Genomic DNA, 24,852 nt, shown 5'->3' with positions numbered 1-24,852 from the left:
TCTTTATCTCAAAAACTGCGACTTTGACTGATTTTGATGTTATTACAAATTTTGTTGCAATTATTATTCCTAATCTTAAATTGAAAACCGCGTTTCTCTAGCTACTGTAATTTTGGAGTTACGATTTTTTTTAATTTTTAACCCCCTTCCATACCCCCTTACCAACCAACACCCCCACCAAAAACTAATGGCCAGATTCTCGGAAGCCACAGTATTTTTGTGCCAAATTTGGTTAAAATCGGTTTAGCGATTTTTGACTTTTGAGTGTTACAGACGGACAGACGGACAGACAGACGGACAGACAGACGCCATGAAAATATTTTGTATTTACGTCATTTATGACCCAAATAACTCATTTTGAGTGAAATTAAAAAAAAAAAATTTTTTGCTGATCTTAATAGCCTACCATACCTGTTGGTATGGTCGGCTAAAAATCTAAAATTATCTATCAACATTCCATGGGTATAGTGATAAATGAGGTCTAAATTATAAGATGAAAACTTGAAGAGATAGGTAAAAAATCAATTATTAATAAATGTACCTACATAATTTTTTTATTAAATTTTGGTATTTTAATATTTGAGATATATCATTACAGAATATCTTTAACCTGTGGTAATATTCTTCATTTTTTAAAGATTACATTAACTTGGCTTAAATTAAGTGGTGGGCAACAAAATGCAAAAACATTTAAATGAACCTATACCTACTGTTCACCAAACGGAGAGCAGCCGTTTTCTTTTTAATCTTTACCATATTTTTTTATAATTTCTCCAACATTTTAAAAAGTCACCGCAATATGTCAAAAATGGGAGGCTTTAAAAAAAACACGGAGAACACAATCTTATTAAGGATGTGATTATGTACAACTTTACAACAGGTTTCAAATAAACTACATCATTAATATCCATTTTTAATTAACGCAACTTACAACAAAAAGTTATTACTCTAATCCAAAGATGCTGTGACTATTTAAGTTCTCATCACCCTTTCAAACTATATGCCATTGAAAATGCGGAGGCATTAAGGGAAAACGCGACCCTTAGAGCCAAAGAGAATCGGAAAATAGATATCTCTCCTCATATTCTCCGATGTCGCACCTTCCTTCGACTACATCAAAAGTTTTGCTTTTAACTGGGAGACATTAAGACATTAGCTCGGAAAGCCATCTTGCTCCTCCGGCATGATAAAGAAGATTTACATATAAACAACCCATGTCTTTATAATTTCTTCTAAAAATATATACGAGCCTGCAACGCTCCGGCTTTGAGATGGAATTTACAACTTTAATGATGCTTTTAATCAGGCCCGATTTCAGCAGCAAATGTTCTAGGGCAGGCAGTTTTTAATGTATGAAAAATATGTGGAATATACACTGAAAACATTAATTCGTGAATTAAATAACAATATTGAGGGTTATTTCTTGCCACAGATTATTGTAGTAAATTTACCATTCGCTTTTTCGTTCAAAGTTAAAGTTACAGTCCCTGTGATATCAACAAAAGAATGGGTGGAATATTATCACGAACTCCTAGAAGAACAGCGACCACAGTTTATAGAACACTAAAAAAAAAGATCTCTCATTCGAAATGAATATGACTTTGACCCAAAAGATTGGCGCTTTTCAATAGGGCCAAGAACGACGTTTTGTTGCCCAAAGCATTAACTATCTTTTCATAAGCTTTAAAAAATTACTTTAGAGAATAGAAGAATCTATCTGTCCAAAGTATTTCACTCTTGGCCCAAAATGAATATGCAAAGAAGTTCTTGCTACAAGAACAATAGTCTCTTTGATTCACACAAAAATTCTTGATTGAAAAGGGACATTTCTTGATTAAAGAGACACTTTTCTTAAACCAATAGTGAATACTATTGACTCAACTAAAATTTATTTTGATCTAAGAGAAGTCTATACAGCATATACAGGCATATTACGAGGTATATTATTTTCTGATAAATTTAGGTTTTCCTGGTCTGTAGTAAGTAAAGTAATATTATTTTCCTCGATAGTAGTTATTTCTGCTTCTTCACTCCTTGGTATTTTTTGGGGTGGTTCATCACTCTACAAATTACAAAAAAATGTTAAATCACGATTAATCAAAGTAAAGCAAATAAATTATTAAAATTAGAAGCTTTGGTCACATTTTGAATTTTTTAATACGACGACTTGAAAATCTAAATTTTTTGTAATTATTTGCTTATTTATTATTCTTATTCCATCTATAGTCACGCATGCATTATCTAAACAGGTGCATTAGGTAAATGTCTCTTACCTTCAAATATAGCAAATAAATGCTCTAACTTCCATTTTTTTAGCAACTCCTTTAAAGAATCCATATATCCTAAAATTTGTCCATAAAAAATGACAAATACATGTTAATAACGATCACTAATTTGTTATACGATATGCGCTTAAAAAGCGAATTATGCAAAATTCCAAGTGGAAAATTCCAAGCAACAAAACCCGTACGTACTATGATGTGTGACCTATGAAATGCGACATACGGACTGCCGACTGATTGATATACCGTCATTCGTCATCGTCTTTGCGTGTCGTTATTATTTTTCATCAAAAGAGTATTTAGCTATTGGAAAAATGGCCATGTTTCTTAAATGAAGTACTTCCTAGCGTATTTTTCTTATTATCTTAAAACAAAGTAACTTGCACTTGGTTGAATGAAAATAGATTCAAGAGAAATTTTCGAATTTTTCAAGAGAACTAGTTTTCTTGAGTTAAGAGAGTTTTTCTTCAGGCAAAATGTTTTCTTTTACACTAAAATAAATTCTCTTGCCACTAATTTTTTTTTCAAGACGATGACGACTTTAGTTCAAGTCTACCTTTCTTATCAGTGAAGAAGAACACCGAATATAAATAGATATACAAGGGGAGGAAGTATTAGTAACGAAGGATATGGTGAAAAACGCTACCAAACAACTAAAAAATGGTAGAGCATCATGACCAGCGGGTATCAATGCTGAACTTATTAAATATGCTTCTGATGGACTAATAACATGCCTTAGATATATTTTCAACAAACGCGTAAATGGCGAAGAACAACCAGAGGAATGGAAAATGGCATACATAACGTCTATCCATAAAAAAGGCGACAGAAAACAATGCTCGAATTATAGGGAATTATCGGTAACAAGCACAACAAGCAGAATATATGGTAGAGTATTAAAAGACCTAATTGAAGACGATACAAAGATCAAGAAGAAGAAGAACAATCAGGTTTTAGAGCTGGGAGATCCTGCACTGATAATGTATTCTGTTTGAAACTTCTCATAGAATAGAAAATAGCTATAAATGAAGATATACACCTAATGTTTGTCGATCTCCAGAAAGCATACGATAGCGTCCCTATCACTAATTTGTGGGAATCTCTTAAACTAACCAGATTAAATCACACACTTATAACAGCGATGCAAAAGATATATAAAAATTTTTGTTCCTCGACAAAAACTGGAAATAAAGTATCAAAACCATTTAAAATATCAAAAGGATTAAGACAAGGGTATTGCCTGTCACCAACTTTATTTAAAATATATGTGAACAAAGTTTTAAAGCTTTGGAAAAGCAAGTGTAGAGGCATGGGCATAGCAATAAGTGAAGAATCTTGCTTATACACTTTGCAATTCGCCGACGACCAAGTTATTGCAGGAGACAAAGATGACTTGGAATATATGACACGAAAACTTAAAGAGGAATACCAAGTTTGGGGACTTGAGATGAATATCGCAAAAACTAAATATCTCTGCATTGGATCGGATCAAACGGCAATAAAACTAGATAATGAATACATACAAACATTTAACGAATACAAATACCTAGGCGTTACTTTTGATAAATCCGGGAAATCACAATGGAGGTTGACAGAGAATAACAAAAGAAAATTGCTGGCGGTATAAAAATGGACGCGATAAGGAGATCAGCACGAACATCAAGGCTGGATAGAGTACGAAATGAAATAATCAGGGATAAAATGGGTAGACAAAAAACTATAGTAGAGGAAATAGAGAGTGCCCAACTGAAGCGGTATGGACATGTGAGAAGGATGGACAACACGCGACTGCCTCAGAAGGTACTAAACTGGCTGCCACAAAAGAGAAGGAAACGGGGAAGACCAAGGACAAACTGGATGGAGGGTGTCAAGAAGGTGATGAGCTCAAGGGATCTGCGTGACGGAGACTGGAATGAACGCAATCAAAGGCGACTAGCACCGCATAACGTTGAAGGACGTTTTAAAAGCGATTCTTATATATCTTTAGTTTTACAACACGTTTGTAAAATCGTTGTATGGCTAATTTGTGACATATATGTAAATATGTTATAATATATCTTTATATTCACCAATGTTCCTTGTGAATTTATGTAAAAAATCTGTTCTATTTATGTAAAAATGTATCTCATAGTAAATTTACTTATTCATTGTAAATTTATCTTCTAAAATCGCTTCTTGTACTGTTACTATAGGGTAACAACAAATTTAAATATTTTATTATAGTGAATTTACAATTACTTTTGTAAATTCACAAGGCGTTAGTAAATAATAATAAATTTAATAAAACACGTGTTTATAATTATAATATTTACTATAAAGGGTAATAAAAAGTGACAAAACAGAACGTAAGATACTCATTGCAATCTTTTCTTGTCTAGAAGAACCTTACTGGAATTCTGAGCCTAACCAAAATAGGAACAAAATTGCCATTAGATGCAAAATAAAAAAGCTTGTGTAAAACTTCAAAAATAAGTTGGTTATAATAATGGTTTTATAATTCGGAAACTCTCTATTTATTTATCTAGTAATGCTAGAACACTCTATTAATTTGAAAGTCGATTAGAGAAAATAGTATGATTCATTGGCAAGCGATGTAAATATTTGCGATTAGGTAAAATTGTGATGTAAGGACAGGCTTAGCTTGCCGGCGAGTCAGTAGTAGACGGGCCGGCCGGCTGTAAAGTAGTGTTGTGTTGTGTTTTGTCACAGAGCTGACATTTGGAGGTTGCGAGTCTTATGCCTAAGAAGGTTGCGAGTCTTTTGACTATTAGGTTGAGAGTCTTTTGACTATTAGGATGCGAGTCTTATTGACTATTAGGTTGCGAGTCTTATTGACTATTAGGATGAGAGTCTTATTGACTATTAGGATGCGAGTCTTTATGACTATTAAGTATGCGAAGGATGCGAGTCTTTATGACTATTAAGGATGCGAGTCTTTATGACTATTAAGGATGCGAAGGATGCGAGTCTTTTGACTTCTAGGATGCGAGTCTTTATGACTATTAAGGATGCGAGTCTTTTTACTATTAGGGATGCGAATCTGTTTAGCTGCAGATTTGCGTCCGGGGAAGCCCCTATATACTTATTTCAAGTGACACCAGCTAGTTGTTGAAGATTAACCAATAGATCCGAATAATGTTTGAATTAGATGGAAGGTATGGAATGGGATGTATTTAATATAATATCAGTGGCTAGGGCGCGGAGTACCCCCGGATGTGTTTTACTTCTTAACTATCAATTTTATCCAGACAGGCAAGAAACAGGTATCTAATCAAAACAGTAGTACATTTACCAACTTAGAGACTATCGACGTATAGAGTCCTCTACTCCGGTCCTCTATTATATTTGTCCTCCGAAACACAATCTGAAAGAATAAATAATATTTGTGATATGTTGATATAGAGAGATCATGGGACAATTATGTTTTCGTCATACTATATTGTTATATTATTATAACATAAGCAAAATCAGAATGGAAAAGATGCATATAACGTCCGCCGGACGTTATCATAACGGCCGGCGGCCGTTAAGTTTCTAAGGTAATCGTAACGTCTGTCACCTGCAACAATGACTATTTATTGTCAGTTGGACTTTTCAAAAATTGGGAAAATAGACCATAGCGAGATGTCGCGAGAAATTCCGTTGGAAATACAGGAGGAAGCGGCTGCGGCTACTCAAAATTTACTTCCGACTATAACCAGAGAGATATCAGCAGGAATATGACAATTTTTTGAAGTGGCGGCAGGATAGAAGTATAAACAGCGTAAATGAAGCGGTATTGCTAGCTTATGCTAAAAGAATGTCTGAAATGTATTCTCCTACATCACTGTGGACAAAGATATCCATGCTGAAGCTTGCGTTGAGAGTATATGAAAACATCGACATATCAAGGTAAAAAGCCATTATATTCTTCGATATTTAATCATACTCATCTAAATTATATTTGTTCATAGATTTGGTAAACTGTTCATGTTTCTGAGGCGCAAAAACGAAGGTTATTCACCAAAAAAGCCAAAGTTCTGTCGGAGAATGACATAAATAATTTTCTACTGGATGCCGATGATTACACCTGGTTACTCGAAAAAATTGTATTGGTGCTTGGTATTCTTGGAGCTTGTAGGCGCAGCGAGCTTTGGTCACTCACAGTTGATGATTTCGAAGATTCGGAGAAAAATATTCTTGTCTCATTAAGAAATACTAAAAATAAGAAAGATAGGAAATTTCTTATTCCAAAAACGGGCCTTCTGTTTGATGCCTATGGTTTATACAAAAAATACATCAACCTGCGTCCTCGTAACTTTGACAATCCAAAATTTTTCATTGGTTACAAGAAAGGCAAGTGTGTTAAGCAAATCGTCGGTATACATACCATCGGGAGCGTACCGCAGAAAATTGCAAAATTTTTGAACTTGGAGAATCCAGAACGTTATACAGGGCATTCATTTCGTAGATCATCAGCAACCATGCTCGCCGAAAATGGTGGTGATTTACTATCGCTAAAGGAGCTAGGAGGATGGGAGTCTTCAACAGTGGCAGAAACTTACATAGAAAAATCAGTTTCAAAAATGAAAATAACAAATCAACTTTTTTCATGATAGCTCCAAAAATAATGTGTCTTTAGTGGATACAAATATTTGCCATTCTTCAGTAGCATCATCTTCTTCTATAAAATCTGTAAATCCCTGGGAAGGATTACAGATTTCTAAGAACAACAAGTGCACTTTTAATTTCCATGTTCATTATCATGAAAAATGAATTTTAGTATAAGACATTATGTATTTTTATCCTTACTTGTGTTATTGTTCAATAAAATTTGTTATTAAATAGTAGTGTTTATTGCTCTAAAAAATCTGCAGTATGACGAAAAATCTAGAACGCAACACGGCCGATAACAAATAACGGCCTTGGCTGCTTATGATCCTCGGCTATCGCCTCGGATCACAAACTTCAGCCCGGCCGTTATTTGTTGTTTATCGGCCTTATTACGTTAATAACTATTACATAAAAAAATCGCTAAAGTTATAATTCAAATAATTATAATAAATGGAGATTGCGTTTTCTAAATAGGGCTGGCTTTATATTTACAGAAACTACATATAAACATAATTAATATAATATATTTACCCTTAAATCATAAAAACACTAATCACCCACGCTCTGAGACTTTCTTCGGAACTGTTCTTCGTCTTTCCTTCTAACTACGTTTTTAATTGAATACTTAGTCACGTGAAGTTGCGTCATTTTTTACTAAATACATATACTATGATAAATTTACACAAGTATTGTGGATATGTCTAGATACATGCAATTTTACTAGAAGATTGTATTTCTAATTTAAATTTAATTTTTAAACTCAAAACTCATTGTGAAAATAATATCATTTTGTAATAATCATTTAATATTAATAAACTGTTTTGCAAAATTACATTTTTTTGTGAAACTATGTAAAAATACCTTATTTTTACAAGTTTCTTATTAAAAATACTATAATATAACAATATTTTTTTTTGTAAAATTACTTATATTTTTTTCAATGTATATCTCAGAAACTACTTATCGTAACTTTTCGTTGAACAACGTTTTTTGAACAAAAATTTTCTTCATAACTTTCCGAGAGTTTCGGCCCCTTACCTTACATAGGGCCCGAGTTACGACGCTCCAAATACAAAAAGTCAACGTTACCGCTTTTCCTCTCGCGTCTCGTGTGTCACGACCTTCAATTTTTACTCCTATGACGTGTAAAAAAGTTTCACTTCAAAAAGAAAGCCAAATTTTCAAAATATACTGCATTATTAAACTTATCATTAGCATGATTGTGAAGTGAAAATGTGAGATCTGTTTAATTGAAGGACATTTATTCATGTCCTTCGATCCGATGGATATAATGGAAGTTTAGATGGTGATTGTCACGCAATGGGGGATGTAATATATGAAGAAAAATACTTCTCGTACTTTATCCCCTTTTCATTCTCGCAACAAACAAATTTTGAATGTGTCTGACAAACGCAACACAAAAAAATGTGTTTGTGGAGAGTGTAACCCGTCACCGATTTATTAATAAACCAAACGCATTCTTTAGATGAATACACAGGGTGTTCCTAAATGATATGTTGCATGGAAATGAAACACAGCAAAATATCAGTGGTTTTTCTAATTGAAAATTACTACCTCTACACGGAAAAGAATAATTTGTGAATTTAAAAACAATATTGAGGGTTGCGTTTTTAGTTTTGCAACTCGTTTGTAAAATCGCTGTATGACTGATTTGTGGCAAGTATGTAAATATGTTATAATATGTATATCTTTATATTCACCAATATTCTTTGTAAATTTATTTAAAAAATGTGTATCTCATAGTAAATTTACTTATTCATTATAAATTTATCTTTTAAAATCGCCAACTTTTTGTGCTATTACTATATAGTAACAACAAATAAAAACATTTTATGACAGTGAATTTACAAACTATTTTTATAATAGTCTATTACAGTTACTTTTGTAAAAAAATCAATCGTTAGTAAATATTAATAAATCTAATAAAACCAATGTTTATAATTATAATATTTAAGGTTAATAAAAAGTCACAAAACAGAACTAACGTATGTAAGATACTTTTGCCATCCCTTCTTGTGCAGATGAACGTTACTGGAACTCTGCCCCCAACCAAAACAGGAAAAAATTGCCATTAGATACAAAATAAAAAAAACATGCAAGAAAAAGATGTCTAATCAAAACACTCAGCTTACCAATTTAGAGACCTATGAATGTATAGAGTCCTCTACTAAATTTTTCCTCCGAAACACAGTCTGAATGAATAAATAATACTTAGAGATAAGTTATAGAAAGATCAATAATATATTTAATAATAAATAATTCATCAAATAATTATAATAAATGAAGATTGTATATTCTGAGAGATAGCTTTATATTTACAGCAACTACATATAAACATTATTAATATAATATACTGACCCTTAATTTATAAAAACACTAGTCACCCATGCATTATATGTATTAATAAGTACTAAATGAAGCATTATACTAAGGGCTGGCAAAGGTTAGTCTTGGGTCGAGATTTCCGTATGTAAGAAGAGTACAATGCGTTTATAATGTACTGAACAAAGAGAGGACAGTAAACACGTTGCCAAACGTATGAAATAAACCGAGAAACTGTGCACATCGCTAAGAGACGTGGAAGGGGATATAGCAGATTTGTCGCAGTTGACCGATCGACCCAATCAATACCTCGGTCAGTACTTAAAGTTCCAAGGAAAGGCGTACGTCATGCGTTCAGCTTCACGATTTAATTACGTCTCGTGATACTTAATTTGTTTATTTATTAACGAGTCGTTGTAATTTTCCCTATAGCTTGAATTTTTTTAAGTGCAAGCTAGAAACACTTTGGGGAATTGAGTGGGTGTTCGATAGTGGTCGCGCTATTAGAACTCTGAATTCAAAAATCGATATCTCGAAATCTATTGGAAATAATAGATTGTAGTTTTTTCAAGAATTTTGTTAATATTTCTGCTGTATTTTCTTTGTAGACAGTATGAGAAAATCTTTATGAATAAAAAAATTACACGATTGCTGAACATTGCTATGCTCTAAAAGTAAATGGATGGATGGTTTACAATTTTTGAATTGCAAAAACAACCTTATCGAATTTTTCTTATGTAAACATATTGTAAAATATCCGATCTTGAAAATAAAAAAAAAGTTTCAATATCTAAAATGGTTCTTGAGTTATGGCCTGTTATGTGTTAAAAAGTTGAGTTTTTAAATTACCGCGATTACTGACGTCTTCTCGTTATAAAAAAAATGACACCCTAACGATATCCTTATAATTCTATTTCAGATGCTCAGAAACATGTCTAATGATTTTATCTAGTTATCTCTTGAAAAAAAAGTATTTTACAAAAAAGCGGTTTGCGATCAAGATTTTACTTTATTTGATAGGGAAAGGCGTATCGGCAACGCCGTAACACCACACCGTCGCGCGTCGCGTCGGCGTCGGTCGGTCGCATTTCTCTCACTCCGACTTAATAAGATCCCTATGCGATTTACTTCCACACATGTAAATGCCGACCCAAAAGTAACAGTTGCCAGCACGGTATGTATTAATTATTGACAAACATATACTTCAGACAAACAGATTACTATTCCTTACTAGTTAATTGTCTAAATAACTTAAAAATGTGAAATGCAGTTCAACAAAGGGCACAATGGCATTTTCTGCATTACATAGACAGGGAAACTTGACAAAAAGTATCCTCGAGCACCTTGTTTTCCGGTGGGAAACGAGGCCAAGTATCTTAGATCGTTCTGAGAACGAGACCCTTTTCGAAACTCGCTGAATCTCGCTAGTTTTAAATTAAAACAGGTGACGTTCTTTGCGTGGCTGCATTCATTTATAGCCTAATTCGAAAAGATTGTGTTTCATAAAGCTGATTTGTTTATTATAAGATTTTTTGCTTATGCTTTTTTGTAGAACAAATTAACTAAAACATACATTAACAAAGTATATTTGAAAACAGCTGAATCTTTTCTGGGTTTTCTTTCTTGTAAATTTAATCTACTACACTGAAAAAAAGATCTTTCAATCGAAATGAATATGACTTTGACCCAAAAGATTGGCGCTTTTCAATAGGGCCAAGAACGACGTTTCTTTACCCAAAGCATTAACTATCTTTTCATAAGCTTTAAAAAATGACTTTAGAGAATAGAGGAATCTATCTGTCCAAAGTATTTCACTCTTGACCCAAAATTAATATGCAAAGAAGTTCTTGCTACAAGAACAATAGTCTCTTTGATACATGCAAAAATTCTTGATTGAAAAGGGACATTTCTTGATTAAAGAGACACTTTTCTTAAACCAATAGCGAATACCATTGACTCAACTAAAATTTATATTTGATCTAAGAGAAGTCTACATATCATATATATATACAGGCATATTACGAGGTATATTATTTTCTGATAAATTTAGGTTTCCTTAGTCTCTAGTACAGGGCCGGCTTAAGGGGGGCGCGAAGTGGGCGGCCGCCCGGGGCGGCGCCTGCTAGCACATCCAAGTGTGACAAATCAATTACAACTCAAAAATTTCGTAAATATTTTTATTAACATCGGCCAAAGATTTGAAAAGAAAATGACATCAATAACATAAATAGAACCGATACTAAATATTGTTTAAATAAGCTTATTATTATGCGAACTTTGTATGCATGATTGGGACAACCCGCAAAAGGCTCATGTGTGTTGTGTTGCATAGCCTTGGGCATAAGTGAACAAATTTGATTAAGAAAGACAATGCATTGCGCGAGAGAGAGAACAATAGAAATTTCCTAGAAAACAAGAGAAATAATAAAGGTCCAGAAGATCAACCTCTGTCAGCGCTGACCTCTGTCAGCGCAACGTCGAGTACATCATCAGTAGTCGAAATTCTTAATTATGATGAAAATAAGACAATGATTAGACAGGTTTCCGCTAGTAGAGTCATACCGAGTGTAATGAAGAAACTAATAATTTAGTAATCGATCCTGATCCAGCCAAATGGCCAGAAATAATTATGGATAAAGATAGAGTCTTTTTAGTGAAGAGAGGGCCACCACCAGCACTAACCAATTTTAGATTTCCCCTTGATAAAAACGGGAGAAAATTTACCTCATTTAATTTTAACCGTGTCTTAAGCAACGGAGAATCCGTCAAAAGAAATTGGTTAATATACTCAACTTCTAAAAATGTTCTTTTCTGCTTTTGTTGTAAACTCTTTGCTCATTCAAATAAAACTAATCTATCTAATGAAGGATTCAACAACTGGAAACATACTGGAGTTACATTGAAAAAACATGAACTATCAATTGCCCACATGTTAGCCCAAAAATCCTGGTCAGAACTATCTATAAGGTTAAATCAGATGCAAGTTATTGACGCTTTGATCCAAAGATTAATTGATTCTGAAACTAAACACTAGAACAGCGTTGTACAGCGAATTATATCAATTATCCAATGCTTAGGTGAAAGTTGCTTGGCCTTTAGAGTTTCCTCTGATAAACTTTACGAACATAATAATGGAAATTTCCTTAAATTAGTCCAGCTACTCGCAAAATTTGACCCAATAATGGAAGAACATGTGAATCGAGTTATGCGTGACGATACCAGAAAAGTACATTATTTGGGCAAAAATATACAGAATGAAATTATCACCTTACTGTCAGAGGAAATAAAAAAACATATAATTACTCAGGTCAATGAAGCGAAACAGACCTCAGCAAAATAGAGCAAATGACAATGATAATAAGATTTGTTTCTGTCTCCAAAGTAGGAAACGAAGTCAATGTGAAGATATGTGAGCACTTTTTAGGATTTGTTCCGATTGAAAAAGCAACCGGTCTTCAACTTTCTGAGATACTAATTAATCAACTAAGTGAAATGCAAATCCCAATAGAACACATGAGGGGTCAGGGATACGATAATGGCTCCAATATGAGGGGTTTACGGGCAGGTGTGCAAAGCCGAATTCGTAACATAAATCCACGGGCATTTTTTGTTCCTTGCAGCAGTCACTCTTTAAATTTAGTCGTTAATGATATGGCATCGACCTCTTTGGAAGCCACAATTTTTTTTGGAATTATCCAAAAAACTTATGTTTTCTTTGCAGCATCCGCACAACGATGGGATACCCTAAAGAGACATATTTCTTCTCTTACTTTGAAGCCCCTAAGTAGTACGAGAAAGCAGAGTAGATGCAGTTAAGCCGTTTAGATATCAAATTGGCGAAATCTATGATGCTCTGCTAAATATTTTTGAAAATCCTGAAATCGAAATTTCGGCAAGAAATGAAGCTTCAGGTTTGCTGGAACAACTGAAGAATTTTAAATTTTTATGCTCTGTTATAATTTGGTACGACGTCTTAAATCACATAAATCCAATAAGTAAATTATTACAGAGCAAGCAGTTGGACTTACAAAACACAATAAATATTTTGGATAAAACAAAGACATATATCAACAATCTTCGCTCTGACAACGCATTCAACCGTTTTTTGGTAGATGCTAAAGAATTAGCAACAGAGATTGATGTAGACGCCCACTTTCCAGAAACTAAAACTAGACCTCGTACACGTAAAGTAAAACGTCAGTTTGATTACGAAGTTTCCGATGAACCTATAGTTGACCCAAAAGAAAAGATTTTTTTTTCCCAATATTAGACGCAGCTGCAAACTCTCTCGATCAGCGTTTCGAGCAAATAAAAGAGCACAGTAAATATTTCCACTTTTTATATGATATTCATTTGCTTCAAAAATCTTCGTCAGCTGAGATATTGAGTTTTTGCCATGATTTAGGACATGTTCTAAAACATGAAGATGCTTTAGACGTGAACGCGACAGAACTGACTGATGAACTCTCTGTGTTGTGTACGTTAGTGGAACCCAAACAAACTCCCATTGAAATCTTAAAATTGGCGATTCAACTAAATATTGCCCCTAATGTTGTAGCCTTCAGGATCTTATTAACATTGTCGATAACTGTTGCAAGTGGCGAGAGAAGTTTCTCCAAGTTGAAACTAATTAAAACGTACTTGAGATCAACTATGAGCCAAGAAAGTTTAAGTGGCTTATTGAGCATAAACTTGGATCAAAATTAAAAATTGATCAGCTATTTACTGAATTTGCTGCGTCTAAAGCACGAAAACACTTTAATTAAGAATTTCATCGTTGATTCATTTTTTAAGTTTACTTTTTAAGTTTATATTTGATTTTTTATTTTGTTACCCGATTTTGTATGTTGATATAAATAAAGTTTGTTTCTCGATCTCGACTTCAAATTTTCCCTAAGAGAATCAGGGCGCCTATCATGGGGCGGTAAAATTACTCATCGCCCAGGGCGGCAAAAGACCTAGAGCCGGCCCTGCTGTAGTAAGTAGTCTAAGTGATATTATTTTCTTCGATAGTAGGTAGTTATTTCTGCTTCTTCACTCCTTGATATTTTTTGGGGTGATTCATCACTCTACAAATTACAAAAAAATGTTACATCACGATTAATCAAAGTAAAGCAAACAAATTATTAAAATTATAAGCTTTGGTCACATTTTGAATTTTTTTAATACGACGACTTGAAATTCTAAAATTTTTGTAATTATTTGCATAAAAAAATTGATACCTATATTCTTATTCTATAGTTACGCATGCATTATCTAAACAAGTGCATTAGGTAAATGTCTCTTACCTTCAAATATAGCAAATAAATGTTCTAATTTCCATTTTTTCAGAAACTCCTTTAAAGAATCCATATATCCTAAAATTTGTCCATAAAAAATGACAAATGCATGTTAATAACGATCACTGATTTGTTATAGGTACGATATGCGTTTAAAAAGCAAATTATGCAAAACTCCAAGTGGAAAATTCCAAGCAACAAAACCCGTGCGTACTATGATGTGCGACCTATGAAATGCGACGTGAGACTGATCGGACTGCCGACTGATTGTATATACCGTCCTTCGTCATCGTCTTTGCGTGTCGTTATTATTTTTCATCAAAATAGTATTTAGCTATTGGAAAAATGACCATGTTTCTTGAATGAAGTACTTTCTAGCGTATTTATGTTATTATCTTAAAACAAAGTAACTAGCACTTGGTTGAATGAAAATAGATTCAAGAGAAATTTTCGAATTTTTCAAGAGAACAAGTTTTCTTGAGTTAAGAGAGTTTTTCTTCAGGCAAAATATTTTCTTTTACGCTGAAATAAATTCTCTTGCCACTATTTTTTTTTTTCAAGAACGATGACGACTTTAGTTCAAGTCTATCTTTTTTATCAGTGTACCTATTTTGCCATTTTATGAAGATATTGTGTTTTTTTTAACTAAAAATTTAAATCCAAAAAAAATTTCAAGAATTTATAAATTTTATTTTTTTTTCGCGAAAAAAAAACTCATAGACGTGTTTCTTTAGACGTGTTTTCTTGCCCATAGAGCTAACACCGAGGCTAACACCCTGTAAAGTTTTAATATCATTTTGAGTGCCATAAAAACTCATCTAAAACGATTTTGAAACTCTGTTTAAATTAAATAGGTACTCAAGAAATATACGCAATATGGATGTTAAAAGTTTTTTTTTAAATGATTTATGACATTGCTCCCTCTAAATTTGAAATTCAAAGTTTATGTAGTTATATAGGTTTAAGGGGCCAAAAACGTTCACTTCAGTAACTAACTACATACTGAATTTGAATCCTGCCCTCTGTGTATAAATTGGCGTTATTTCTTATGATATTAAGGATTGCATAAGGCCAATGCTCTCACTTTATATTTATTATACCGGGTGCATCACAAAAGTATATTAAGCTTAAAGTAATTTTTTAGATAAAAAAAACGACATTTAGTATCTTAGTATATGACATAAATCAGGATTGATTGTCGTATTCAATTGTTTTTCGTCACTTCCTGTTTTACCGGAAATGAAAATTTTTGATTTTTAAATGGCACCCTCCCGTATTTGTTTATTTTATTCGACGGAAAATGACACTCTGAATAGAATAACATATCATATGTCAACTTTTGACATTTTGCATATGGTTTGTTTGAATTATTACCACATGCGGCCCATAACGACAATTTGACACTAAATATCAAGTATGTAGTAGGTACCAAATTATTCGTAAAAAAATGCTTTTTCCAAATATGGTAATGGCCACACTCTTTCCATTTGAAAAAATTGAGATATAATTAAAAATACTATTTTGACATCTTTTAACCGGCCAGGACAAAACATGCAGTGGCGGACTAAGCCTGTCGGGGGCCCGGGGCGGCAAAGCTAAATATGGCCCCCGGTCTGTTTAGATAATGAATGAATGAATACATCTAATGCACATTTTGTAAAAATTGAATGACATGACATATGTATGGTTGACAAAATTCAAGTATTTATACAGGGTGTTCCAGGCTGAGCCTGCGTTAAAAATTTCTAGAGAACTACAATATCTAGATACGAGATTTTGTGCATATCATTGTTTCACAATAAGATCTATCGATTAAAAATATTTTCAATATGGCAGCACTTTCGGAAGTACCGGAAGTTGACAGCAATTTTCTTATTTTAAATGGGTGACCCCATTTTTTATTACATTCTTAAATTCTCTATAAAATTTTATGAATTTTGATATTAAACACTCTATACCTAAGGTTAACCGTTTTTGAGAATAAAAATATTATTTATAATTTTTAGAGGAAAAAAACTGCCTGTCAAAAATATGTATATAGCCTAAACGTCAAATTTAATGATTGCCACAGCCACTGTACCATAAAGAGAAGACATGTGGCTATCTATGTCAAAAATTAAATTGTCCGAATGTCATATAATAATGGCCGCAGCTGTCATGGAATTGAGCGATTAAAAAATTATCATAAATCATTTTTTTTTAAATGGAAATCCACTTTTTATTTCACTCGTGAAAAGGCTTTCGTAACTTTCGTTTTTAAAATTTGTTACTTTTTGACTATACATGATCCTGTACCTAAAATAAATCGTTCTTAAGTTATTTAAGATTTAGCTTTAAAGCGTATATTTTTCTTGATTTTAACCAGTAGCCTATGACAGTATATTATCGATCATCATTTCCAAGCTAACTTTGCGCTGTTTTTTTTATTGTACGGTATATTATTAAAATACCAACTATTAGATATCAGTAAAGAACGAAAATACGAGATATATTTATATAAATACACTTTTTAAACTTTTAAGGCAGCAGTAGTTATAATATAGGAATAGGAAATTCAAATAATTCATTTTCTGACAGATGGAAATAAATTGTCTGACTGTTTAACACTAAAAGGAAATTAGATAAAATCAAGAAAAATATACGTTTTCAAACTAAATCTTAAATAACTTAAAAACGATTTATTTTAGGTATAGGAATATGTCTAGTTAAAACGTAACGAATTGGAAAATCTTTTCACTAGTGAAATAAAAAAAGTGGGTTTCCATTTGTAAAAAAATATTTATAATAATTTTTGAATCGCTCAATTCCATGATAGCTACCGCCATTATTATATGACAATTGAAAAATGTAATTTTTGAAATAGATAGCCACATGTCTTTTCTTTATGTCACAGGGGCTGTGATAATCACTAAATTTGACTTTTAGAATAAACAAGTGGTACTAAAAAGTTTTTTAAAATTTCCCGGAAAATGTCAAGAAAAATTTTAAATTTTCAACAATTTTTTTTCGCAAAAAAAACTCGTAGGGGTGTTTCTAAGGTCGAAATATACTACCAGTTAAAATACTTGCTGTTATTTCTGAGACATCCTGTATTATTATATTTAAGAGGAAACAAAAAACATTTTTAAAATGTCTAAACACAACTAATTAAGAACATTCTAGCTTTTAGCAGATACCTACTTCTATATTATAAATCGATGACGTTCTGTTAAAATTATATTAGGTATGTACATGAATAATTATTAAAATGATATTCCATTAATTAATTAGGTAAAACCAGAAAGCTTAAACTTTCTGTAAATAAACTATTTTTTCTTTATTTTTTAAGTTATTATTTAAGCAAATAAAAATCTTTCAATAATTTCATATCACCCCTTAGTAAATGAAAATGTTGGTAGTAAAGCAAGTAGGATATAGCTATGTGTAAGAGATTGAAGCATTACGTTGATTAACTGCGAGATTTAATGCGTCTTTCTGCCTGCAGGTTTTTCAGTTTCACATATTTTTTTGAAACAAAATATATACGTTTTTAACATAACTAAATTTCAGGAAACATAAAACTACTTTTCGAATTTTTAAATGAATTTTAAATATTATTAGTTCGTGTTTTTAAAAATTACTTTAATTTTTATTAGAACATCAGGTTCTGCTAAATGGTAGTTAAAGGTAACTTACATAATTTTTTTTTAATATAAATGTATATTTATATTAAATTAGAAATTTAGGTTTAAATCTTTAGTTGATACCTAGCTTGCAGCAGGAAATGACTTTATCACCAAACCAAAATATATCTTTAGAACCTGCATTCTAACTTTAATTAACTAGTGTTGGGAAAATTCGAATTAAATAATACGACTAATTCTATAGTAAATTAAAACTAACTAATTCGAATTATCTTTTTCGATATAATCGAGATAAAAATTAGTAGTATTTTATATTATATCTGTGGTAACCGAATTACAAATGAACATAAAACATAACCTCTTATGGACGAATACGAATATTAGTAATTAGTATAGTACTATTATAGTCTGTCCATCGAGAAGATCCTTGACAGTGATAGATGTGTCTGTCATTTTAATTTCAAAGTAGTTTATTTTATTTTACAAAGAAATAAGTTGGTACAACTGGAACGCATAGCAGGATATATTTAAAATTTGATTGACAAGATGACAAATGATTACTTCAAAATATTGTGAAAAAAACTGTATAAAACTGAAAAAATGTAATCAAGTTATTTTATTTAATAAAAACGGTATGTGTTAATACAAAACAAACAAGAACAAGACACTACATACTAAAAAAATATAAAAAAGAACCATTATTTACTTTCAAGCTTTATGAAACTACCCGCATTTATGATTATATTTATCAATATAACTTATGTACAAATACAAATTTGTAATATTCCACAGGAATAAATAAAACAACATAGGTAAATAAAACAAACTATTTTATTAATAATAACACCTACCAAATTTTATACCTTAAAGGTTGATTAATTAACTGTAATCTTAATTTTTTTAAACCAGTACCTTTTGACATTATTTTTCTGCAGTACTAAAATCCATTATTTACCTATCGTGTGATGTCGATATTTTACAGCTACTCCAGTTTTTAGTATGTGTTTAGTTTGATCCTTCTACCATATACGAGATGCACTTATCTACGACGAAATGGTATACAAACTTTATCGATGGCAACTTCATTGGTGTATAAGACTTTCTGCCTGGGCAGCGAGTATTAAGGTTGTCGCCCACTAGACCGCGGCGCGACGCGGCGCAGCGCCATGTGGAAATTTCTTTTGTCTGCTTGCCATGTATTTAAATGGACCAACGCACATTAGAGCGCGCAGCGCAGAAGCGCGCCGCGGGATTTCCGTCAAGAAGTCGGAAGACTTCTCTAGCAACTTTTTTCCGTCATCCGCGTTTTGGCGCGTTGCAGTGTGCGTACTCACATGAGAAATAATTTTGCATTCGAGTCTTTTCAGTTGGCTTTTTGACTAGGAACTAGTGATACTTTCGTCCATCTGTCTCACTAGAGACAGATGGACGAAATGCCGTTCTATCAAAGATTTAATATAATTGAGGGGTGTAGAGGCAAAACCGGCAATCTCCACTTTTTAACAAAAGTGACAATCTCCAATTTTTAAATTCTAATTACCTAAATATATAAAAAAGATCAGGGTTTTTTCACCACATAACTAATATACACATCAGAATAAATAAGAATTATCAAAAGTATTAGTAATTTGTCTCTTCTGAAAAAATATGATTAGTAGAGATGCTCGGTGTTTTGCTTCTAAAACCCTCAATTGAGTAGTGCGTAAAATGTTTCCTTTATATTTTGTAATACTGAAAAAAATTATCTTGTCTTTTATTAAATCTGGAAAAAGATGGTAAAATTCTCCAAACTTCTTTCTTTTTTTGTTATTCGTATGAGTCCAAACTTTTCCTCACCCCCTCTTCCTCTTCCTCTGTTAGAAGAGCACAAAAAATACGCTTTCGTCCGTACTTGAACTCATTGCTTTAAAAACTAAACTACAGTAAGTAAAAAACACTTCGACTATAACTAATAAATAGCGTTGCCGCGTTTCAAAAGCGCGCTATAGTGGGCGCAGTTCCTTCGCAGCCGGAAAAAATTCTCTCCCCAGCGCCGCGCCGCGCAGCGGTCTAGTGGGCGACAACCTTTAACCATAAACTGTGCTCTGGGTCTACAGTTAATTTTCACTCGATTTTTCCTCCACTTGACTTCAAAAGACACAAAACACACGTAATAATACGAATCAAAATGCATCCCAACTAGCAAATATAGTTCCCAGTCCTTTTTAAAATGTCACTGCCCCTAAAGTATAGTTCCTAGGTCCACTCTGCCACTTAAAATGTTACTTTATAAGGAATAGTCACTTTGAAGTATATTTCGAGAGTGACCGGTTAGTCCCTACCTACCATAAAAGTGGAAAATAAACACCCCGATTGCAAGTCACAAAAATGTAATTTAAAGAAGTGGCTGGAACTACCCGAATTTTCGAATATGACACCATAAAAGACCAAAAACTTCATAGTAGCTTTTTAAAGTAAGGGTTACCAACAAGTGCTACCATAATGCCTCCATTAAGTTTTTGTTACTTTGTAGTAACAATTTAAGTTACGGGGTAGTCGCGGCCACGACATCTAGTTACTTCTAATTTATAGTAGCATTGAAAGTAGCAAAATGGTTACTGCTACCTTCCTAGGTCACTATAAAGTAGCCGTCGCTCATCCATTGCCACTAAAAAGTCACGGGGGTCAAAAACGGCTACTTTATAGTGACCGTAACTTAATATAACCTAATAAATGTAATTGCCTCAGATTGCATCGGGTGCTGCTCTGTTTTAGTGTTTTCTTTTACTTGCTTTTAAGCTTTATTAAAAAATTGAAAAATCCCTAAGGTGAATAAAAAGAAATTTAGATATTCTAGTACTTCCTACCAAAGAATTAAACAAAAGGAATCACTGCGAGCCGATGCATCAACATCAGAAACAAAAACTACATCTCTCTATAGTCCTACTGATGAACATCATAAATCAGGTAGTGATTGAAGCTGTTTCTGCAGATGAGTGTAGTGTTATTCATCTGAAACTGAATCTCAGAGGAGAACTAATTTGAGAACCAACAACAATATAAAACAAAAGCTAAAACAGTGGGCGTTAAAATACTCTATAAGTACCTCATGTAGATCTGAATAATATAGAAACACTAATAATAGAAAATGCACAATAAGTAAAAAATAACTTCAAAGGACAAGGCGGAACGTTATAGTGGCACCAATGGAATGTATAGTCGCCGCCACCGCGATCGGTGTAGAACCGCTCCAATTAAGTGGCAATTTGGTGGCGCAGGGAACTTTCTTGGAAAAATCACTTTATGGTTCCAAAGAATCGTTGACCATGTAGTTCCAAAAAAGTTATTGTTTCTATAAAGTCACCTTTGGATAGCTACAATTGTCACTTTATCAATCCGAAGATTGTAAAGGTCCAAACGGGTAGGGTTGGCCTAATATGTTATTGTCCCCGGTACTTTGTGGAAGCATATGGAACTATAAAGTATTTTTCGGATTAAACGGCCATATTTTTTTCATGAATTTTTAGACGAACAGCCAAATGGCTCAAACATTATGCGTTTTTAAGCTAAATATACCTAGATTAAAGCTTTTTTCCTTAGTTATTTTGTTATTTCTGACGGTGGACTAATATTTTAAAGTTTGACCCCGGTTTCAAGCAAATTATTATTATTTTTTAATTACAAACATGAGTTTCTATTGCAAATAATATAATAATTTGAAATATTTTGAGAGGCGCTCGAAAATTTTGTTATATAAACCCACTATTTTATTCAGTAAAGTTGATTGCGTTCTGAATTTACCTAAAAAGGCGTTAAAATCGCACGGTAAATAACAAATAACGAAAAAATAATAATGGCTTCCATAATTATTTTCCATCATGATATTTATTTTTATGAAATGTGAAATTGCATGAAGAGGTCGCTGCGGATAAAGTTCAACAGTTTAACGAAAGTTCCACATGTCGGTGGCTAACACTTGGCTGCCACGAACCCGCGACTAGGAAGCTTCGTAACGGATAAGTCGCATTCACCAGTACGCTACTTTATAGTAACACATCATAGTGGCAAAAACTACCCTCTTTTAGTGGCAAAAACTACCCAAGACACTACCCGGCTACTCAAAATCTTTCCCCATTTTGGTCGCAGTTACTTAGCAGCTACGAATATACGACGTAGCCGCCGATGGTCACCGCCCACTTTGTAGTGGCTTTGATAGTAGCTGTTACGTATCTGCCACTATAAATGCTAGTTGGGATCATCTTCCAAAACGCAGGGTATTTAACAAAAGTTGACACAAAATTATAACCTATAATTTGGCAAGACTTTGACAAGCGTCAAAAATGACAAAAATCTAAAGGCGAGTTCATACGCATCGGCGTCCGTTTGTCCTTCATCGTTCCGTCAAACCAATAAAATTGAAATACGATCTGTCATTTTTGAAATAAACCAATAAAACTGGTTAAAAACAACAAGACACGACGCATGACGGATTTATATTTAAACCCATCCATAGATAACTTAAAAATTATTAGAAACTTTTTTTAGTAAAATAAATAGATTGGTATGGGACGTCATCTGCTTTTCTTCTGTCATCGTCTGTCGAAATCTTACCTGAGAAAAAAAAACAGAGTTTAGTAGTATTCTTTCCCTAATTCTTTCGTTATGAACGAACTGAAAATTTTCACTTAAACTGATTTATAAATCGACAAAGAAAGGAACGATCCGATATAGAAAAATCCAGAAATCATTGCTATTTCCTATACCACGTAGGAATAAATCAGTTTAAGTGAAAATTTTCATTTCGTTCAGAACGAAATAATACTATTATTTGGTTCATTTCCATCTCACCCAAATTTCACCGAACACCTGCCGAACACTAAAATTAATTTTCTTCTTTTATCTAAATAATTATTGATTGCAACTGATAAAATAAAAAGAAATACGAACCGCACGTAAACAAGGACATACTTATATCGTTTTAGAAGAAGCTTTTATTTTAGATATGAGCTTTTCAATAGGAATTGAAACAATCATAAACTCGGCACTTTTAAATTTAACTTTAAATTATGGTTTAATTTATTAAACGGCTTCGGCACAGTTAATAGAATACATTGAATAAAGAATTTTTTTTATTTTTTTATTCACTGATAGAATATAGGTATGGCAATGGTTCAGAATTTGTTTAAAATAGCCCCTAGACGAGCACTAGCTGGGACGAATTTATTTTTAGGTTAAATTTATAGTACTACTAAATAATTCGAATTATTAATTCGATTGTGAAATATGAATTATTACTAATTATTATTCGATGGTGAAAATAATTCGATTATTCCCATCACTATAATTAACCATATACCATAATAATTAAACATATAGTTCATACCAAATAAACTTTTAGTCACGTGATTAAGCTTGACCGGCACAGCGTTGTCCACTTTTGCATATTTTCTTTTAATCAAAATATTTTAGAAAACATAAATAAATTAATTATAAATATATAAACCGTTATTATTTACACCAACAAAACTCACCTCCTTAACGGCAATTAAGGGACATAAAGAGTCATTACTAGCGCTTTCCCGTTCAAAATATTCTAATTAATTTGCGATGAGTTTTTTACGGCTATTAAGCTATCTTTTACCACTTCGCACTAAAAGAGGTTCTAAAAAGAACAATGTTCAACTGCAAGGTCTGCTACTAAAAACTTTTAAGCTTAAAGTATCACAACACTATTTTTTTATTTTTTTTTTGAAGTTTAACTTGATATAATGTCATTTTAACAGAACGTCAACGGTTTCTTGTAGATGTATCTGTTTTAAGGAAGTAAAGTGTTCTCGAATAGTTGAATTTAAATATTTTAAATAGTTTTTTTCTTATTCTTTGAATTTTTTTTGCTTCCGACGACAGAAAGAGATAACCTTTCCGAAACGTTAAGCATTTTTTTCTTTGTTAGGCACATTTGTATAACTGTATACATAACTTCTGACAAGCAGTGTCCGTTTAGGTTGAACTCAGAAGTGTTTACAAAAAATAATTATTTTATTTTGTAGATTTTCTTGCAGTGCAGTAGCGAAATACCCAAAAAGGATTTTTTTGGAGAAACACTATTTATTTAAACCAAAAACTCGTAATACAAAACTAAAGTGTCAAAACGAATGAGAATGTCAGAAAATAAATAAATGAATGTGGCAACTTGACATTTTTTACAGCAAAGCTACCGCCTGAATCCCCAGCGGGAAATTTAAATTCAAATTAGTCAGCCTGGCGCCGAATATGTCCATGGTTGACAACAATGAAATCAAAAATCACGCCCTCGATTACGCAACTAAAAGTTGCATTGGTATCAAATATACACGTTTCAAACATATTTTAATTGTTACAGAATTAAAACTTGAAATTGAAAACGTATAATTAAATGCCAAACATTAGCTAGATAAAATGAAATGGTCAAAATGTAGAACAATGCGTAATTGCGAATTAATTAAAAGAACAACATTTCTTGTTTTTATTGATTAAAATTATTGACTGACTGTATACCGGGTGCGTCTCAAAAGTGGCTCACACCTATAACTTTTATATTTTTTCAGATAAAAAAAAAGAAATTTGGTATGTTAGTATATGACATAAATTGGGACTGATTGATGTATGTATTTAATTGTTTTTGGTCACTTCCTGTTTCACTGGAAATGACTACAACTTTTGATTTTTAAATGGCACCCTCGGTATTTTTTTACTTTATTCGATAGAAAATGA

At 32.5% G+C, this 24,852-nt stretch overlaps 1 protein-coding gene across 1 annotated transcript; it reads left to right on the top strand.

Moving 5' to 3' along the window:
- Positions 1-3,911: 3,911 nt before the first annotated feature.
- On the top strand, positions 3,912-4,334 carry LOC115876121. Its single transcript, XM_030891812.1, has one exon. The coding sequence runs from the start codon at positions 3,912-3,914 to the stop codon at positions 4,332-4,334; it is 423 nt and encodes a 140-aa protein (XP_030747672.1).
- Positions 4,335-24,852: the final 20,518 nt, after the last annotated feature.

Source organism: Sitophilus oryzae, unplaced genomic scaffold (assembly GCF_002938485.1).
Source record: "Sitophilus oryzae breed Bouriz unplaced genomic scaffold, Soryzae_2.0 scaffold_1398_pilon_pilon, whole genome shotgun sequence".
In the NCBI taxonomy this organism is placed as follows: Eukaryota; Metazoa; Arthropoda; class Insecta; order Coleoptera; family Curculionidae; genus Sitophilus; species Sitophilus oryzae.
Note: the sequence above shows the minus strand (reverse complement) of the source record. Positions and strands in the feature narration are given on the sequence as shown.

Bases quoted from the DNA above. Each gene is read 5' to 3' on its own strand.
- LOC115876121 (XM_030891812.1), top strand. From the start codon at position 3,912: ATGGACGCGATAAGGAGATCAGCACGAACATCAAGGCTGGATAGAGTA.